A 19,833-nucleotide genomic window follows, 5' to 3' on the forward strand; every position below is an offset into this window, starting at 1 on the left:
TGCAAATCATTGTATTCCGTTTATATTTATTTATGTATTTATTTATTTATCCAACACAATTTCCCTACTCATATGGAAACAGGATTTGTAATTCCATCCATCCATCCATTTTGTAGCGCTTATTCCCCTTTGGAGTCGCGGAGGGCGCTGGTGCCTATCTCAGCAACAATCGGGCGGAAGGCGGCGTATACCCTGGACAAGTCGCCACCTCATCGCAGGAATTTGTAATTCATTTTGTCAAATTAAGTTAAGTAACTAAAGTGCATACTATGTTATATGTTAGCATGCTTGTTGTCTTACAACAAGAGAAAATGGTCGTCTCGGACCTTTCGGTGAGAGCCAACGAGGGCCGACTTAAGTGCCCGGGCTTCAAATCACTCACGGGAGCAGAAGAAAGAAAGAACAGTGTGTTTCTAAATCCAGAACACAAAGAGCAATTCCTCTCTTTTGCAGTTTGTTTTATTCAAAGTGTCACTCTGTCTCTCAAAGTGCGCCATCAAATATTAACGAGTCGAATGGGGCTGGTTTTTCACGCGAGCGCGGTTGGGGCGGTGGTCTTTGGGTCGAGAAGATGTTCCACCAGCTCCTTAATGACCAGCAGTGGTCCACTGTTGCAACGTGACAACGTGGACTGAAGTTGCGTTGGAAAAGAGATGAGTAAACAATGTACAGACAACCCACGGGGGAACCACAAGCGCACACTTGCATACAGTTAGCAAACACACACACACACACACACACACACACACACACACACACACACACACACACACACACACACACACACACACACACACGTTGTGATGATGCAAGTGTCTTTGAAGCACTCTGTCAATCAATCACACGCTAATTCTCAAGCTTCCTTGGTCGCCATTAGCGACGGGGGTCGATGCTCAGTAACCGTGGACGCAGCGGAAAGCCATCGATCTGAGGAGGCGTGTGTGTATGTGTGTATGTGTGTGTGTGTGTGTGTGTGTGTGTGTGTGTGTGTGTGTGTGTGTGTGTGTGTGTGTGTGTGTGTGTGTGTGTGTGTGTGTGTGTGTGTGTTTGAGTGTTTGCGTATGAGTCACGATGTAGAACAGTATTGTGACTCTGCTCTGGCTATTGATTGTCTTCTGCTTGTATTGAAGTGAAGCGGCCATTCAGTGTGTGTGTGTGTGTGTGTGTGTGCGTGCGTGCGTGCGTGCGTGCGTGTGTGTCTTACAAGTGTAGGCAACTGATGAGCTTTATCTTCAGCCACTCCCTTTTCTGTTCGTATTTTTGTGACTTTTTATCGTTTGCCTCGCTTCATCCTTCCAGAAAGTTATGTGTGCGTCAACAATGATTTCCAAAATGTTACAAATTCCTCTTAAACCCCCCACCAACCTAAATGAGATATTTTATTTACTGCACCCCTCTTCATTTCTCTTAAAGCTTGCAGATAACTGTAGTCTGTGTGTGTGTGTGTGTGTGTTGGACATTCCACCAACGCCCTCAACCGTGATGGGGGCACAACCAGCACACACACACACACACACACACACACACACACACACACACACACACACACACACACACACACAGATACATGTTATGCACAAAAAACATGCGTGCATTCCTTCATACACACATTCATACAAGGAATCACACACAATGTGATGGAACAATGAGACAAAACACACACACACTCACACACACACACACACACACACACACACACACACACACACAGATACAGAGGGGCATCGCTCTCACTCTGCTGGTTGTTGTGTATAGAAGTCAGTTCCAGGTCAGTACACTGAGCCAGAGATCTTAGTCCATACAAAAGAGTGTGTGCGATGTGTGTGCACTATGCATGCGTGAGTGTGTGTGCATGCATGCGTGTGTGCTTTGTCTTCCTGCATGTCGGTGAAAGTGGCCTCTGGGAGGGGGTGGGCGTCTGAAACTGGCCCAAACACTTGGACACAACCGACTTCAAAGGAAACATGTGCACAATGAAGGCCAGAGTTAGGGTGTGTGTCGCCTCAGTCACACCACCTGGAGGAGACAAGAGGAAGTTATTCTCTCTGAGTATTGACTTATTGAATAGTGTGTACATGTGTGTGTGTGTGTCAGGTCTGACAGCAGCCGCCATGGCCGAGCTCCAAAAGCTGCAGAAGATGAAGATGATGATGAGTCTCCAGAATGGAAACGAGTCGGACAATGACGACTTGCACTCCAACGCAGGTAACACACACACACACAAATACACACAGATGCTTCTTCTTTAAATGAGACTTGATTACTCCCAAAAAAACAGAAAGTTAAAGGCCTACTGAAACCCACTACTACCATGCAGTCTTATAGTTTAATATTTCAATGATGAAATATTAACATTGCAACACATGCCAATACGGCCGGTTTAGTTTACTAAATTGTAATTTTACATTCCCCGCGGAGTTTCTTGTTGAAAACGTCGCGGAATGATGACGCATGCGGGTGACGTCACGGACTGTCAGGAAATATTAGCGCAGCACCACATGCGGCTAAAAGTCGTCTCCTTTCATCGCACTATTAAACAGTATTCTGGACATCTGTGTTGCTGAATCTTTTGCAATTTGTTCAATTAATAATGGAAAAGTCAAAGTAGAAAGATGGAGTTGGGAAGCTTTTGCATTTAGCCACACAAACACACGGTGATTCCTTGTTTAAAATTCCCGGAGGTGAAACTTTACTATGGATCAAAGCGGTCAAGCGAACATGGTTCCCGACCACTTGTCAACCGTCAGGTTTCGGTGAGAAAATTGTGTTAAAAAGTCGCCTTATACCGGAGATCTGGGGAGTTTGCGCCGTCCTTGTATCTGCCGTCGACTTCCCTCAGATACTGGCCTCAAGACACCCGTGGACACACCCCTCCGACTATCAGGTACTATTTAATCTCACTAAAACACTAGCAACACAATAGAGAGATAAGGGAATTCCCAGAATTATCCTAGTAAATGTGTCTAAAAACATCTGAATCCGTCCCAATGCAATCGCGTTTTATTTTTTAACTTTATTTTTATTTTTTTTATTTTTTTTATAGTGCTTTGCTATCAATATCATCATCCACGAATCTTTCATCCTCGCTCAAATTAATGGGGGAATTGTCTTTTTCTCGGTCCGAATAGCTCTTGCTGCTGGAGGCTCCCATTAAAAACAATGTGAGGACGTGAGGAGCCCTCACCCTTGTGACGTCATCGTCTGCGACTTCCGGTACAGGCAAGGCTTTTTTGTCAGCACCAAAAGTTGCGAACTTTATCGTCGTTGTTTTCTACTAAATCCTTTCAGCAAAAATATGGCAATATCGCCAAATGATCAAGTATGACATAGAATGGACCTGCTATCCCCGTTTAAATAAGAAAATCTCATTTCATTCGGCCTTTAAGCTTTTTACTGGGTGACCTCATTGTCAATTAAAACGTGTGTGTGTGTGTGTGTGTGTGCGTGCGCGCACGTGTGCTTCAGGCTTGAAGTGCATTAAACAAAGAGTTCACGTGCACTTTTCCATCTCTGCCGTGTTTGCTGGTGTAAATTATTGAAAGGAAGAAAAACAAAAAACAGAGAAGAAAGGCGAGCGATTGTGGCGCTGACCCATCAAACCGCTCAATCTTTTTTCTTTTTTTAATAAATGTTTTTATTGAATTTGACAGGCATTACAATGCACAACAGAACAACAGTCAACACATTTTCCCCTTTTTTTCCCACCCACTTCCAAAAACAGCAACCCAACCCATACCCCATACACACATAAACCCCCCTCCCCCCCAGGTCCTACATAAGTTAAAGGTACAGTCACAAATGGAAAATAATTAGTACATCACTTTCTTCTCAACATAGGCAGATAGTAAATATACACCAGGAATAAATATAAAAAAATAAATTAAAAGAAGTTGGTTTATGAAAGGTGAAATTTCCATGTGTCCTGTAGCGTCTTTAATTTGGCTATGTAGTCAACCATACAGCCCCAAACAAAATAAAACTTCTCAGGTGCCCCCCTAAGATTGAACTTTATTTTTCCAGATCTAAATACATCATCAGGTCTTTAAGCCATAAGGAGGCTTTGGGGCAGAAAGGTGACTTCCACTCCAGCAAAATTCTCCTACGTGCTAGTAAGGATGCGAAGGCGATACTATCCTTGAATTTTCTCTTTATTTGGGGATCTGATACCGTCCCGAAAATAGCCATTTCTGCACATGTTGTCAGATTTAAATCCAGTGCCTTAGCAAGGTGTTTGAAAATAGTTGTCCAGTAATCAAGCAAATGGGGACAAAACCAAAACATGTGCGTCATGTTTGCAGGTGACATGTGACATCTGTTACAAGTATCCGAGATATTGGGATATATTTTGGAGTTTGGAATTAGTGAAATAAATACGGTGGACTACCTTAAATTGTATTAAATTAAGCCTTGAACAGGATGTACTGTTGTTAATTTGGGTTAAGGCAGAATCCCAATCTCCTTCATCTATGGATCTGCCAAGCTCTTCTTCCCAATTCCCTCTGATTTTATCAAGAGATGTTTTACCAAACTGGGAGATTAAGGTGTAGATTTTGGAAATTAGGCCTTTCTGATTTGTGGGAATATCTAAAATTGAATCAATTAGCGAATTTGGTGGAGTATTAGGGAAAGAGAGACTATTTGATTTAACAAAAGTACAAACCTGAAAGTATCGAAATAGGTGAGATTTTGGTAGGTCAAATTTTTCACATAGTTCACTGAAACTAGCGAAAACATCACCAATATATAAGTATTTTAGCCTGCTAAGGTTTGACTGCTTCCATAGTGCTAGGAGGGAGGAAGATGTGGTTATTATGAATGGGGCTATGGTTGGATAAGCCCTGCAGGCCGAAAGTATTTCTAAATTGAGACCAGATTCTAAGGGTAGAAATGACAATTGGACTACAAGTAAATTGGGATGGTCGATAAGGTAATTTTGATGTAAGCAGATCCAAGAGTGAGGTAGAACAGGAACTAGCTTCAGATTTGCACCAGATTAATTCAGGTTATTGGATCCAGAGAGTCACTTTGTGTATGTTAGCTGCCCAATAGTAGTGTTTTAGATTAGGGAGTGATAAACCAGTTCTCGCCTAATCCTGGGAGTCTTGCCTTTCCATATAAAGGATGAAATTAGTTTGTTTATTATGCAAAAAAAGGATTTGGGTAAAAAGATAGGCAAACATTGAAACAGATACAAAAATAGAGGAAGCACATTCATTTTGACACAGTTTACCCTGCCAGCTATAGTTATATGTAAATCATTCCACCTTTCCAAATCTAATTTAAGTTTGTCGATTAGGGGTGGAAAATTGTCCTTGTAGAGAGCTGGTAGCTTACGACAAATATGTACACCTAAGTACTTGAAGATGTTCCTGGACATCCTGAATGGAAAATATCCATCAGGGATCTCAAGGGCCAAATTATTCACAGGGAAGCATTCACTCTTAGCGAAATTCAATTTATAGCCAGAGAATGATCCAAAATTGTTAAGCAATTCAATAACATTTGGAACGGTAGAGATTGGATCAGATGTAAACAATAGTAAATCATCTGCGTATAGAGAATGTGTGAGTTCTAGACCGCATCTATGGATTCCTTTACTGATACCAGCCGATTTAAGAGCAATGGACAAGGGTTCGATTGCAGTAACGAATAATAATGGGCTTAGAGGGCACCCCTGGCGTGTGCCTCTGCCAAGTGTGAAAAATTGGGGTAACATCCCATTTGTGCTCACGGCAGCCCTAGGAGAAGAGTATAGAAGTGCTATCCAAGATATATATTTGGACCCAATGTTAAACCTCTTTAAGACCGCTAATAAATATCCCCACTCCACCCTGTCGAAAGCTTTCTCCGCATCCAAAGAGACCACCATTTCTGGCCAAAGAGACCACCACTTCTGGCGTCTCCTCGGATGCTGGAGAGAAAATAATGTTAAGAAGGCAACGAATGTTGGAAAAAGAGTGCCGGTTTTTCATAAACCCAGTTTGGTAAGGTGATATGATGTTTTGTAAAATTGATTCAAGGCGAAGGGCCAGTGCTTTAGCTAAAATCTTATAATCAGCGTTTAAAAGCGAGATGGGACGGTAAGAACTACAATCGGAGTCTATTTTGCCCGGTTTTAACAATAAAGTTATTGACGCTTTGGTGAGAGTTTGAGGCAAGGTACCCCGATCCAGAGAGTCATTGTACATATTTAAAAGGAGAGGAGTCAGTTTATCTGAGAATTTTTTATAGAACTCTGTAGGATAGCCATCTGGGCCAGGGGCCTTGCCGCTCTGCATTAGTTTAATTGAATCTACAATTTCCCGGCTCACTAAAGGTTGATCCAAAGCGCTCTCTTGAGTAGCAGTTATGGATGGAAATTTCAAGTTATCCAGGAAACTCATCATGATTGTTTTATCAGCAGCGCATTGTGAAGTATACAGTTCAGAGTAGAATGATTTGAAGGTGTCATTAATGACTGAAGGAATGACTGTTAGTTCACCTGTGGGGGTTCTGATTTGTCGAATTTGCCGAGATGCTGACTGGCTTTTAATTTGGCGTGATAGAAGGCGCCCTGCCTTCTCACCGTGCTCGTACAGGAAGCCACGCGATCGTAAAAGTAATTTTTCTGTTTCTTGTGTTGACAATAAATTGTAGTTCATTTGCAGATTTTTCTATCTTTAACCAGTTCAGGGTATGGAGTTACTGATAGCTGTTTGTCCAATTCTGTTATACTTGCCATGAGCTGCTCCTGTTTTTGTCTTCTCAATTTTTTTTGTCTAGCTGAATAAGAAATAATCTCTCCCCGGACTACCACCTTTAATGTCTCCCAGAGTAAAGACGAGGATATGGAAGTAGAGTTGTTGGTGACAAGGAAATCATCTATCGCTTTGGAAATTGTTTTGCAGAATTCATCATTGAGTAGTGTGCAATTAAACCTCCATGGAGTCTGCGGTTTTTTTAAGTGTAAACGAAAGATCAAGTAACAATGGAGCATGGTCAGATATCACTATTGTTGAACATTCTACATTATCGACAACCGGAAGGAGATTATCATCTATGAAAAAGTAGTCAATCCTTGAAAAAGTTTTATGGACCTGGGAATAAAAAGAGAATTGTTTTTTATGTGGGTAAAAAAAGCACCACGGGTCCACACAAGCTATTTGACTCATGAGTTTTGAAATTGTTTTGGCCATTTTTAATGGGGGGCCCTGCCTTGGACTAGATTTGTCTAGCAACGGGTCTATTGCACAGTTCAGGTCCCCCCCAATATTAAGCGATGGGAACTAAGGTCAGGCAAAAATGAAAACACTTTCCTAATAAATGCTTCATCATCCCAATTGGGTGCATAAAGGTTGGCAAGGACAACAGACATATTGTTAAGAGAACCTGAGACTATTACAAAACGACCTTGATGGTCAGTTATGACATTTGTTGGGCTAAATTGGGTTCTTTTGTGTATTAAAATAGCTGTACCCCTTAATTTGCTGCTAAAATTTGAGTGAAAAGATTGTCCAACCCATGAGGCCTTCAATCTATGGTGATCCTTAGTGGTCAGGTGAGTCTCTTGTAGGAAAGCAATTTCAGTTTTAAGATGTTTTAGATGGGAAAATACTCTACCTCTTTTGACTTGCCCGTTGATCCCTTTAACGTTCCAAGAAACAAATCTCAAGCAAGATAACCCTTTTTTGTGTGTATTAGCCATAATCAAATTTGTAAAAAATATGGTGAGATGACACAATGCCTTGTAGAAGGAAGTGGAATTAACATACAGACAGGACTAAAAGAAAAAACAAATTTGTAGGACCTAACACACAAAAACCTCAAAACAAAACCCTTAGAAACAGAAAACAAATAAACACTCCTAAACCACCCTAAGCTTGTTCTAAGAACTAGAACTAGCAGCGGGAATCCATAAACTCTGTTACTTCCGTATAACATTAATCTGTGCACTAATATCACCGAGCAGATAGGGCTCCTGTATCTGCAAGTGTGTCTATAATGTACAGTAGGTGCCACTTAAATAGAGATAGCCACCATCCATCCATCCATTTTCTACCGCTTATTCCCTTTCGGGGTCGCGGGGGGCGCTGGCGCCTATCTCAGCTACAATCGGGCGGAAGGCGGGGTACACCCTGGACAAGTCGCCACCTCATCGCAGGGCCAACACAGATAGACAGACAACATTCACACTCACATTCACACACTAGGGCCAATATTGGCAGCAAAATTATACATAGAGAATAATAATGGGAGAGAAAAAAAAAATATATATATATCCTCTCTTAAATAAAATAAAATAGATAAATACAAATAAATAAATAGATAAATAAATGATGATGATAATAACAATAATAAGTAGCCCCTGGTAAGTGACCGTTTCAAACTGGAAAAAATTAGATAAAATAGAGAAATAAAAATTTCAATTTATAATATCTAAGGTAGTCTAACTTTTAAGGAAAAAAAAAATAAAAATTTGAAAAGTTGCAGTGCAAAAATTGACCGACAGATATAACCATACCTCAAATAAGATGCACAACAGGATGATTAGTTGCAAGCCTGAATAAACAATGCCCATTGTTTTTCTCACACACCCGTTAATGTCCTCTTCAACGTACTTTTGGCCTGAAACGCCTTCTATACAAAGTCATCTTCCACTAACTTGTGGGAGCGATGCGCTCATCGTAGAAGTCCTGGGCTTTTTGTAGAAAATCAAAGTACAAGTTCTCATTTCTGAAGGACACCTGGAGACGGGCGGGATGCAGCAATCGGAACTTTATTCCTTTCAGGTAGAGCATATTTTTGACGGGGTTGAAAGCAGCTCGTTTCTTGGCCAAAGCAGGGCTGATGTCCGGGTAAACTCTCAGCTCGGTGCCGCGGTAATCCAGCTTGTGTTGTCTGGCCCATCTGAGGACTTTTTCTTTCTCCTGGAAACGGAGAAATTTAACGATGAAGGTCCGCGGTTTTCCGGCGCCAGCATCCAGTGGTCTGGGACCGAGGGAGCGGTGAGCTCTCTCTATCTCCGGTGGGCTGCTGAAAACATCAGGACCCATTATCGCCATCAGCAAGTCAGACGCAAATTTGGTCGGATCCTGTTCTTTCTCGCTTCCCCCTGGGATGTTGATAATTCTCAAATTGGAGCGGCGGGACCGGTTCTCGATGTCGTCCACTCGTTCCAGGAGCACCGTAGTTTGGGACTGTAGAGACTTCACAGCGGCTTCCATCTCGGTGAGTTTTTCAAAGTTTTCACCCACTGTGACTTCGGTTTTAGTCAGACGGCTGTTAAATGACGGCACCTGTTGTCCTAATGAATCGACTGATTGCTTCAGTGACTCAGTCGACTGTTGAATCCATCCATCCATCCATTTTCTACCGCTTATTCCCTTTTGGGGTCGCGGGGGGCGCTGGAGCCTATCTCAGCTACAATCGGGCGGAAGGCGGGGTACCCTGGACAAGTCGCCACCTCATCGCAGGGCCTGTTCAAAAAAGTCATATTAGCCTTGAAGCTATCGCGCTGTTTATTGAGGAGAGCCTCGATGTCGTTCTTGGTGACTGGGTCACATTGACCCTCGAGTTCGGCTCTCTTGTCTTCCGACCCCGAAGCTGCTGCGGCCGCCATGTTAGCTAGCTTAGCTGAGACGCTAGCTGCTCGAGTTGTTGCTGTTGTCGGCTTTGTCTTCGAGTTGCTCATTGCGTCGCAATAACCACAGTTTTTCGCACAAAAAAAGGGTGCGTCAGTCAAAAAGAAAAAACAACACCGTAAAGTAGTTAGACTTAAAGAGTAAATGAAAGGTTTGACCGGAGCCCTCCTCTCGCACGTCTGTCCCTTACCTCATCAGACCCTCAATCTTTTTTCTCTTTACTTTTTTCATGAATCCTTTTTCCTCGACCCTCCATCTTTGATATCATTCGCAAAGGCGGCGGTTTCAATTCACATTTAAAAAGGAGTGAAGAAGAATAAGCGGGTAAATATTGCCATGATACGTAATGCATTTAGGAAGGCACTACTGTGAAGTACACGTTCTACAGTACAAAGTACGCTTAAAAGTGCACTGACTGAAGCATTTGGGACACAGCACTTTTTACACACACATCCCTTTTAGCAAGACCATATATCTGTTTTCATGTGTGTGTGAGGAGAAAGAGAGCGAGAGAACATCAGCCAATCTGTTTATACTTCTTTTCTTCCCTGGTGTCAACGCAGAGGGGACGCAGCCCAGCTGTCTCACACACACACACACACACACACACACACACACACACACACACACACACACACACACACACACACACACACACACAGTGAAGGGAATTCAGTAGGCAATAATAAAGAGAGACGGCTGCTAATTCAAACTAATGGAGGGAGATGAAGATGGATGAGGGAGGGAAGAAGAGTTGAGGTGGCGGCCGAGCGAGGTAATGTTATAGAGAGAGAGGGGCCTTGTTGTGTTTGTGACAACATTCAAAGTGAAAGTGAGGCAGGAAGTAATACACATGACGTGTATGCCTTTGTGGGAGTATAATATTATTACAATATATGTATAAAATATCTGTGTGTGTGCCCAGGAGGAAGTGAGTGCTCCTGGGACAAGGAGCGCCTGAGCAGCCCCCCGGCCGGAGCCCACTGCGGTGGTCCAGGAGGAGGGGGCGGAGCCACTACCCCAGCAGGTGCGATGGGAGGCGGAGGGCGGGGCCCCTCTCTGGGAGCCGTCAATCAGCAGCAACTCCAGCAGCAGCAACTACTTGCTAACAGTAAGCACACACACCTCGCTGTCTCCATGACGACATGACAGTGTCCATCGTGGCTTGTAACCGCTTGATGACCTTGTGCGGTTGTGTTACATTCTACTAAACCACTCACAGCCCCACACTCAAGTCACTTTAACTGTCATGTGTTGCGTCCTAAAATAACTTTCAAAGTGTCTAAAAGGACTCTCAATGAAAGGTTCTAAAAGTCTTCCTGATAACAACAACACAGCACATGAGGCGAAAGAAAGATGTGTGTGTGTGTGTGTGTGTGTGTATGTGTGTGTGTGTGTGTGTGTGTGTGTGTGCATGTGCGTGTGCGCGTGCACGCGTGTGTGTGTGTGTGTGTGTGTGTTAAAGGGGGTGGCAATATGTGTTAATGTACACCATTTAATCTGTACCCATCTCCTGTATTAACACTCTGCCTGGATTAATCACCACACACTCAACTAAATGACTCAATTCATCAACATCACACACACAAACATGTGCAAACATTGTGCTTCTTATTGCGTACATGTGTTTTGCACACACACAAAAACACGCGCACGACGGGAGGTGACAAACACTCACACTGATTGTTGTCACGACAACAGCAATCAGCTTTATTGTTTCATAGACGTGAAAGTGGCCGCCGTGCATACACACATACACACACACACACGCGTACACTGACTGTTCACGTGCACGCTTCCAGCTGAGGCCACCGACGTCTTCACGCGTGAGAACAAAGAGCTGCTTTGGGAGCAGAGTTGAAAGGTGACGGCCTTTGGACGTTATTTCACCTTCCCTCTTTAACCTCGCCTCCTGGTTGCCCTCGCCTGTCTTGGCCACACATTTGACGCATCTCAACAAGGTTGAAGTTCAACAGGAGGTCACAGTCGTCGCCTGTCCGCCTCCATCAATGACGATGTTGATTATGTCATTGCTATTGTCTCATCCTCCCAGGGCTGGACCTGCCGTTCATGATGATGCCCCATCCGCTGCTACCCATGGGCTTGCCGCCTGCCTCCGTTGCAATGGCGATGTCACAGATGAACCACCTCAGCACCATCGCCAACATGGCAGCCGCAGCTCAGCAGATACACGTTCACCGGGCGCCCGTTATCAAGGTGACGTCATCAAGTGGAATGTCAAATCACGATGTACAGGGAGGGCGATCTTGAAAGGCCAACTGCACTGTTTTAAAGATTGTGCCTATTGTTCACAATCATTATGAAAGACATGACGACAGGTGGATTTTTTAAAATCCATTCTAAATATTAGATTAATTCGATCAAAAGTCCACTTATAATGGCGCCTATGGGAGCTGTTTAATTCTCCCTATAATGCCCCTAAAAAACATCCGGACACCTCCATTAGGGTTTTATATACATTATGTAAGTATATATGTAATGTAGTAACAGGTACATTTATGGTAACATGTAATATTTGCATATTTTATTAATTTCAAGTATACGTGGCGCGTTAACTTCAAAAATGCATCACGTTTGCTTTTTTGTCTCCATCACTGATTTTTGCTCACTGCAGACTTTATGACAGTCAACAAATATAATAAAACATCACTTACTGTACAATGTATGCTGTCATTTAGATGCCGACTGCTGGGATTTTTACATATTCCCATTTAGGTGAAGAATGAACATGTGCTTTTCGTGTCGTTCTCGGAAGTTCCAGATCCTGAAACGGCTTTCAGAATGTCCCATACTGTCAGATTATATTTTCAGCCATCTACTTTTTAGGTGAGAGCCATGATTTGGGATTTACAATAAATTTACATGGATCAGGGAAGCAAGGAAACAGCAGAAAACTGGATTATGTAAACATACGCACAGAAGCTTGTGATCACGGCACCGTTATAAATAGTTTGAATGCGTTAGCGCTTGTAATAACAATATCACTAATACTTGAATAATATTCAAGTCACCAAATGCAAATTGAGTATTGTTAGCAGTTTTTGAATAGTTATCTCAAGGTCGAGAGGAACAAGCGGTAGAAATGGATGGATGAATGGATTTATCGGATTTTATGGGGGGAATTGTGGAGCTCCTATTGGTTCCGTTGTAATGCATATTTAGAATGCGTTAAAAAAAAAACATCCTTTGTCATTTATTTCATAATGATTGTGAATGATAGATAGATAAATAGATAGATAGATGGATAGATAGTACTTTATTGATTCCTTCAGGAGAGTTCCATCAGGAAAATTAAAAATTCCGGCACCAGTGTACAGATTTGAGATCAATTTAAAAAGTTAATATTTGGGGTATAAATGGGAAAAAAATAGATTTTATTATAATATGATATACTATAATATTACAATAAGAATAAAAATAAAAAGCAAAAATGGGAATAAAAATATAACAGTAAAAAAGGAATATAACAAGAGAAACTAGGCAGTACTGACCATATTATGAAAAAGTTATTGTTTTGCATCCCCTGTCATCCTAGTGCCCCCCGTCCCAGAGAGGAGTTGTACAGTCTAATGGCGTGTGGGTCAAAGGAGTTTTTTAGTCTATTAGTCCTGCACTTGGGATAAAGCAGTCTAGCACTGAACAGGCTCCTCTGGCTACTGATAACGGTATGCAGAGGGTGACTGGCATCATCTGGGATGCTCACTAGTTTTTCCACAGTCCTCTTCTCTGCCACCGTCACCAGTGAGTCCAGTTTAATTTCGATCATAGAACCGGCCCGCCTGATCAGTTTCTCCAGTCTGGAGCTGTCCTTCTTGGATGTGCTGCCCCCCAACCCCACCCCAGCACACTACCATTTAGAGCAGAACACTGGCAACCGCAGACTGGTAGTACATCCACTAGTACATCCAATAGGCAAAATTCCCCAAAAAGTGCAGTTCCCTTTTATATTCTGCGATGAAGTGGGAACTTGTCCAGGGTGTACCCCGCCTTCCGGCCGATTGTAGCTGAGATAGGCGCCAGCGCCCCCCGCCACCCCAAAAGGGAATAAGCGCTAGAAAATGGATGGATGGATGGATACATTTTTTAAAATCTTTTTGATATTTGTTATATTTTTTTGTGTAAATTTTTAATGACCTTTTTTAAATTTATTTTTTAAATATGAAATAATTAACTTGGTATTATTTAAAATACATTTTTTAAATTCAGAATCTTTGTATTTTCCAAACAAATCCATGTATTAATGTATCCTTGTGCATTTATATATTATTGTAATACTATGAATACAGTACAATTACAGTAGTATTACATCTATTATATATTCTAATTAAATTATAGGGGTGTCAAAAAAAAGATTTTAGATTAATCATGATTCTTATTTGTAATGATTCTTAATCGATTCCAAAAAATCAAATTACTATTGACATTTTTTTACATCCCCCCCCCCCCCCAAACATTCCTGTCCAGCCAAAAATCATATTGTTGATGTATATTCCCACATTTGCTGTACAGATTGACTTTAGAAGTGTTGGATACTTCTCTTGTTGCCTTTTTTCTATTTGACTTTATTAAATGTTTGGGAAACATTTTATTAAACAAAATCGGTTTTCTTTTAAGAAAACTGATTTTGATGAAGTAGAAGTTGATTAGAGCTGTTTATTTATTTTATGGAGGAATGTAGTTAATCATAGAACTTTCAGCCAATGTTATTAAAAAGGTACAGATTTTGAATTGAGAATTGATTCTGAATTGAATCGTTACCCCTACGAATCGAATGGAATCAAATTGTGTGGTTCCCATAGATTCACACAGCCTTATTGGATTATTTTATTTTCATATGCACTTTTACCTACGTGTCCAAACATTAGTGACATCCTGTATTCTACATCTTTTCACTTTGTGTGTGTGCTTGTGTAGGAACGTGTGTGTGACAGCCCCTCTCTCTCACCCTCTGTTGATGACACCAACACCCCTCTGCAGTCGCAGCCCAGTAGCTCGGCTTCCAGCTCGCCAGAAAGACTTGGTACCCAAACAAACACACGGATGTATACACACACACACACTCACACACTCACGCTGGTTTTCCTTCTTCAGGCCTGCTTTCGGCTGATGCAGATGTTGCACTGGCCAACTCCGCAACACCCATCAAGAAAATAACAAAGGACAAAGGTAAGACCGCATGCACACAAACACGCGCGCACACACACACACACACACACACACACACACACACACACACACACTTACATTATGCACCTTCATCCAAACATCCATTGTCTTTTGACAACTGACAAATCATCCTCGCTTTCTTCATCACCTATATTTGCTCACACACACACACCCCACACACGCAAGTGAAGTGTCAGGATGTTCCGTAGCTACTATTGATCACCTGTCTCCCAGCCATCAATCAACCAATGAGGAAGCGGATGGGAGCTTATGTCTGCATGTGTGTGTATTGGGGTGGGGAGGGGTGAAACAAGGCAGGGCTAAAAGGGGTCAAGAGGCCACCCACTAAAAGCAAACAGGGCCTCTCCCATTATTTTCCATCCGTAGAACCAACATGTTCTCCCGGGTAGAAATAAAGCGCCTGCTGGCGTTCGACTCTGAGGCCGTCGCTTTGTCTTTAACGAGTCAAAGACGCGTTAGAGGAACTTCAGCACACACAAGCACATCTTGTGTGTGGGGGGGCGAAGGCTGACCTCTCGGTGTGTTTCGCTTCTAACTAAGCAGGGTTCCAACAGTAAAATAAGTAATTGATCACCTGCTAATTTTGAAGTTTTACCTTCCGGCAAAAAAACAAAAAAATCACGAGTTATCTCATGTGATGAATCGGCAAAAATGTTCCCAATATTCATGCATCAACACAGATTAATCACTCAATTCATTTTGAGCGTACATGCTCCTTTATCTCAACCGCGGATGGTTACTTGAAAGGTGGCGCGAGTTGTTATACGATGAGTGCAGGTCAATGCATATGTCAGTGAAAGAGAGTAAAGACACTCCTGCTGGTGAGTTTGCTAGCAAATTTCACTCCAAAATAAACTCAGACTATACTTTAAATGAGACTGTAGATACTGTACTTGGCTAAAAGTAAATTAATGATCCGCACCCAAAATTAGAAATATGTTGCTCTATGACATTCTGACAATAGAATTGTAGTCAAACGTTGGCATCTTAAAATCTAATTTAAATTATGCACAGAGGTAAATGACCTGTGATGAATCCAAATTAAAGTCTGATTACTGTGATAAAAAAGACCTGAATCAGTTAACGGCACAATTTATTTTTTACATTCTATATATCGCTTTTATAATACAACTACCATAAAAAATATGGTTGGTTCTTATCTTTGTAAGAAAGTAAGAACGAAGAGGATCAAATACCCTTTTTGTTGGGCGAAAAATATATGTCAAAAGAATATTTGACATATTTACTTTAGCATCTTTCATCTGCCTCTTTTTGTCCTTCAATTGCGGCGTCCGGTAACATTATTGGTAAAAATTGACAAAAGCTTTTTAGTCTGACACGGCTCAAGGCTGCGTCCACTTATTCTATATTTTAGCTTTAAGGAGGAAAAAAAAAACATAATAAAATAATATGAACTGTAAAAATGAAGGAAGAAAGAAATGGTAAATATATATATATATATATATATATATATATATACATGAAGTTAACAGAGGATGTTAGATAAGGGTTTAAGAGGAGGAGTAGACGTACGGATGAAGAGGTAGATAGGAATGCGCGTGCGTATGCGGGTGAGTGCGTGTGTGTGTCTCTGCACGCGGGTGTGTGCTAGAGTGCATCTTAATCAACGTTAATTTCACAGCAGAGTTAACTCTCTTGTCAGTATGTTAGGCATTAAGAGCTGAGCAGACACTGTGACACACACGCACGCACACACACACACACACACACGAAGGGTATGTTTAATCCTTGCCAATTAGTACCTCAGATGATTGTCTGAATACTAACGAGCCTTGTGTGTGTGTGTGTGTGTGTGTGTGTGTGTGTGTGTGTGTGTGTGTGTGTGTGTGTGTGTGTGTGTGTGTGTGTGTGTGCGTGTGTGTGTGTGTCAAGTGTAATTGATCCCTCTGATGCTGCATCATTGACTTTTACACTTTATTAACAACACGTCTCCAACTTCTATGAGAGCTACTTCCGTGTACGTCTTTCTGTCTTGAGGCCCACTCTGCAAATATTCCACCTTTGCTTTGTCCTTAGAAGTGGAACCCTTGCTGGGACAAGCCCTGCCCCCAGGCTTCCCCACGCCCTTCTTATTCGGCGACAGCCTGTCTTCAGTGGAGACGCTCCTCACCAACATACAGGTACTCCTTTGTTGTTCTTGTCAACTCCTTGTGCACTCTCTTACGATGTGTGTGTGTGTTTGTGTCCGTGTGTGCGTGCTAAGGGCCTTCTGAAGGTGGCTGTAGAGAACGCCCGTGTACAGGACAAGCAGATTCAGGCAGAGAAGAGGGAGCTGAAGATGGAGCTCTACCGGGAACGAGAGATGAGGGAGAGTCTGGAGCGACAGCTGACCTCCGAACTGCAGAGCAGAGGTTACAGACACACATGCGCACACTAACACACGCGCGCACACACACACACACACACACACAAGTAATAGACCTACACAATAGTTAACACATTCCACCAACAGTAGGGCTGTACAGAGTGCCGCCACTATTTTCTTATTTCCCCACAGCATCATTAAACAATATAAAAACGTTGCAATGTTGAATTTACAAGATATTATAGATTGACCAATATGTTTTTTTTAAGGGCTGAAACCGATTATTAGTACTTTTAGAGGCCGATAACGGATATTTGCAGCCAATATTTATTTGCAGCAAAAGTTGGCTAAACATTGCTAGTGGACTGCCGTAAACAGCTGGACTTGGTTTTAAGTTTTTTAGGAAACGTCGGCCCAGGTGTTCCAAATTCCCAGCGCATGCAATATATAAAATAGTTTGTAATGGGCGTGTTGCGTATGATCTACTAAGACTGCGTGTACAGTCTAGCATACACCAGATTGTTTTTGTGGGTGTGAGGTGTCCCGTCTTTAGGATGCACCAGTCTCTTACGCGGGGGATTCCAACTATTTTGGACTGGTAGTAATCAATCCACAACGATCGTTCTGCCACACAATACTTCAATGCTAACAAGGGGAAATTGCACTTTAACGACTGTCTTTGGCTTTGACAGTTAAGATTGCTTGTTTGCATCAAAACAGTTGTTTTTCTCACCACGATAGGGAGAAACAATCCTTGCCCAGGCACACCCTACTGTTTTTTTTTAGTATAAATTTTGGCACTAACTGCTGAACTAGATATGACTGAAATTTTTTGAACACCAACTGATGAAGGCTACTTGGATGAGCAGCCAAACGTTACGTCTTCCAAGACAAACCAAGCAGTCCAGTTGCGATCGATGGAACTCCCTGAGATAACAATGACCCGAATGAATGAGAACATTCATAGGTATCTTAATTGTCTATTTTTGGTCCTCAAAAATTATCCTGCAGGGCAGGCGGCCTGATGTTATCCAAAATCACTAGAGTGTCCACAGTTCTGCCCCCATCGTCTAATCATTTGTGGCCTCTCTAGGATACTTTGAAGGCTGCCAGGATCTTCCAATTTGTCAACGAACCAGAGCAATGCTTACTCCAAACAGCAGATGTCCTGTTGTCCTAATTCCGAAGAGGTAGATATCTTCAACGTCCTCGTCCCAAGAATCCATCGTATGTCCAGCAATAACCGCTCCGTCAAGACAGACAGATTTCGTTCAGAGGCCAGTTGGTCAATTCCATTGTTTAGATTTGGAGAGCAGTGCAAAAAGAGGAAACAAGAAGTTTAAGACAAGACAAAACGAAGAAGCAAGCAACAAAGATAAGAGAGAGGAAAAAGGAGCATTCGCCCACGATGAGTGCCAATGAGAAAAAAAAAGAAAGAAGCAAGCTCTTGGGACGTGGAACTTCACTTCGCTTAGAGGGAAGGAGCTTGAGCTGATGCAAGAGGTGTAGAATTAACGTCTGGATCAAGTTGGACTCACTTTGACGCACAGCAAGGGCTCTGGAACCAGTCCTCTTGAGAGGGGATGGACTCTCTTTCACTCTGGCGTTGCAAGCAGTGAGAGGCAACAGGCTGGGGTGGCAATTCCTGTTGCCCTGCAGCGCGAAGCCTGTAAGTTGGAGTTTAACCCAGTAGATGAGAGGGTAGCTTCCATCCGCCTTTACGCTTACACACCAAACAGTAGCTCAGAGTACCCGCACTTTTTGGATTTCCTCAAGGGAGTACTGGAAAGTGCTTCCCCAAGTGATTCCCTTGTTCTGCTGGTCAACTTCAATGTTTTCTTTGGCAACGACAGTGAAACCTGTAGAGGCGTTATTGGGAGGAATAGCCGCCCGGATCTGAACCCGAGTGGTGTTTTGTTATTGGACTTTTTTGTTCACCCCAGATTATCCATTACGAACACCATGTTCAAACATAAGGGTTTCCATATTTATACTTGGCACAAAGACACCGTAGGTCGCAGTTCGATGCTCAATTTTGTGTCGTCGGATTTGCAATCTCATGTTTTGGAATCTCTGGTGAAGAGAGGGGTAAAGCTTTCTAACGAACACCACCTGATGGTGAGTTGGCTCTCATGGTGGGGGAGGATGCCGGTCACACATAGGGGGCCCAAATTCATTGTGAAGGTCTGCTGGGAATGTCTTGCAGAGTCTCTCGTCAGAGATAGTTTCAATTCCTACCTCTGGAAGAACTTTGAACATGTCACAAGGGGAGGCACTAGACATTGAGTGCAAGTGGACCATGTTCCGTACCTCTATTGTCCAGGCGGCCAATATGAGCAGGGGCCACAAAGTAGTTGGTGCCTGTCATGCCGTCAAGCTGAAGAAGACCTATCAGGTCCTTTTGGTTCATAGGACCCCGGAGGCAGCGGACAGGTACCGACATGTCAAGGGTGCGCTGCTTTAGCGGTCGCAGAGGCAAAAATTTGGAAAATGGATGAATTTGGGGAAGCCATGGAAAACCATTTCCGGACGGCTTTAAAGCAGTTCTGGACCACCAGCCGCAGCCTCAGGAGTGGGAAGCAGTGCACTGTCAACACTTTTTATGGTGAGAATTGTGTGCTGCTGACTTAGACTCCGGATGTTGTTGATCAGTGGAGGGAATGCTTCGAAAACCTCCTC

At 42.6% G+C, this 19,833-nt stretch overlaps 1 protein-coding gene across 1 annotated transcript in view; it reads left to right on the plus strand.

Moving 5' to 3' along the window:
- LOC133560288 (dachshund homolog 2-like) overlaps nt 1-19,833 on the plus strand; it is a 105,702-nt gene that overhangs the window by 69,600 nt on the left and 16,269 nt on the right. The window contains exons 3-9 of the mRNA XM_061912646.1: nt 2,095-2,205; nt 10,546-10,731; nt 11,674-11,837; nt 14,556-14,661; nt 14,733-14,807; nt 16,866-16,969; nt 17,053-17,200. Coding sequence (XP_061768630.1) covers nt 2,095-2,205; nt 10,546-10,731; nt 11,674-11,837; nt 14,556-14,661; nt 14,733-14,807; nt 16,866-16,969; nt 17,053-17,200 — 894 coding nt within the window. The remainder of the gene's footprint in view (nt 1-2,094; nt 2,206-10,545; nt 10,732-11,673; nt 11,838-14,555; nt 14,662-14,732; nt 14,808-16,865; nt 16,970-17,052; nt 17,201-19,833) is intronic.

The sequence above is a fragment of the Nerophis ophidion genome, linkage group LG10 (genome assembly GCF_033978795.1).
Source record: "Nerophis ophidion isolate RoL-2023_Sa linkage group LG10, RoL_Noph_v1.0, whole genome shotgun sequence".
Lineage (NCBI taxonomy): Eukaryota > Metazoa > Chordata > Actinopteri > Syngnathiformes > Syngnathidae > Nerophis > Nerophis ophidion.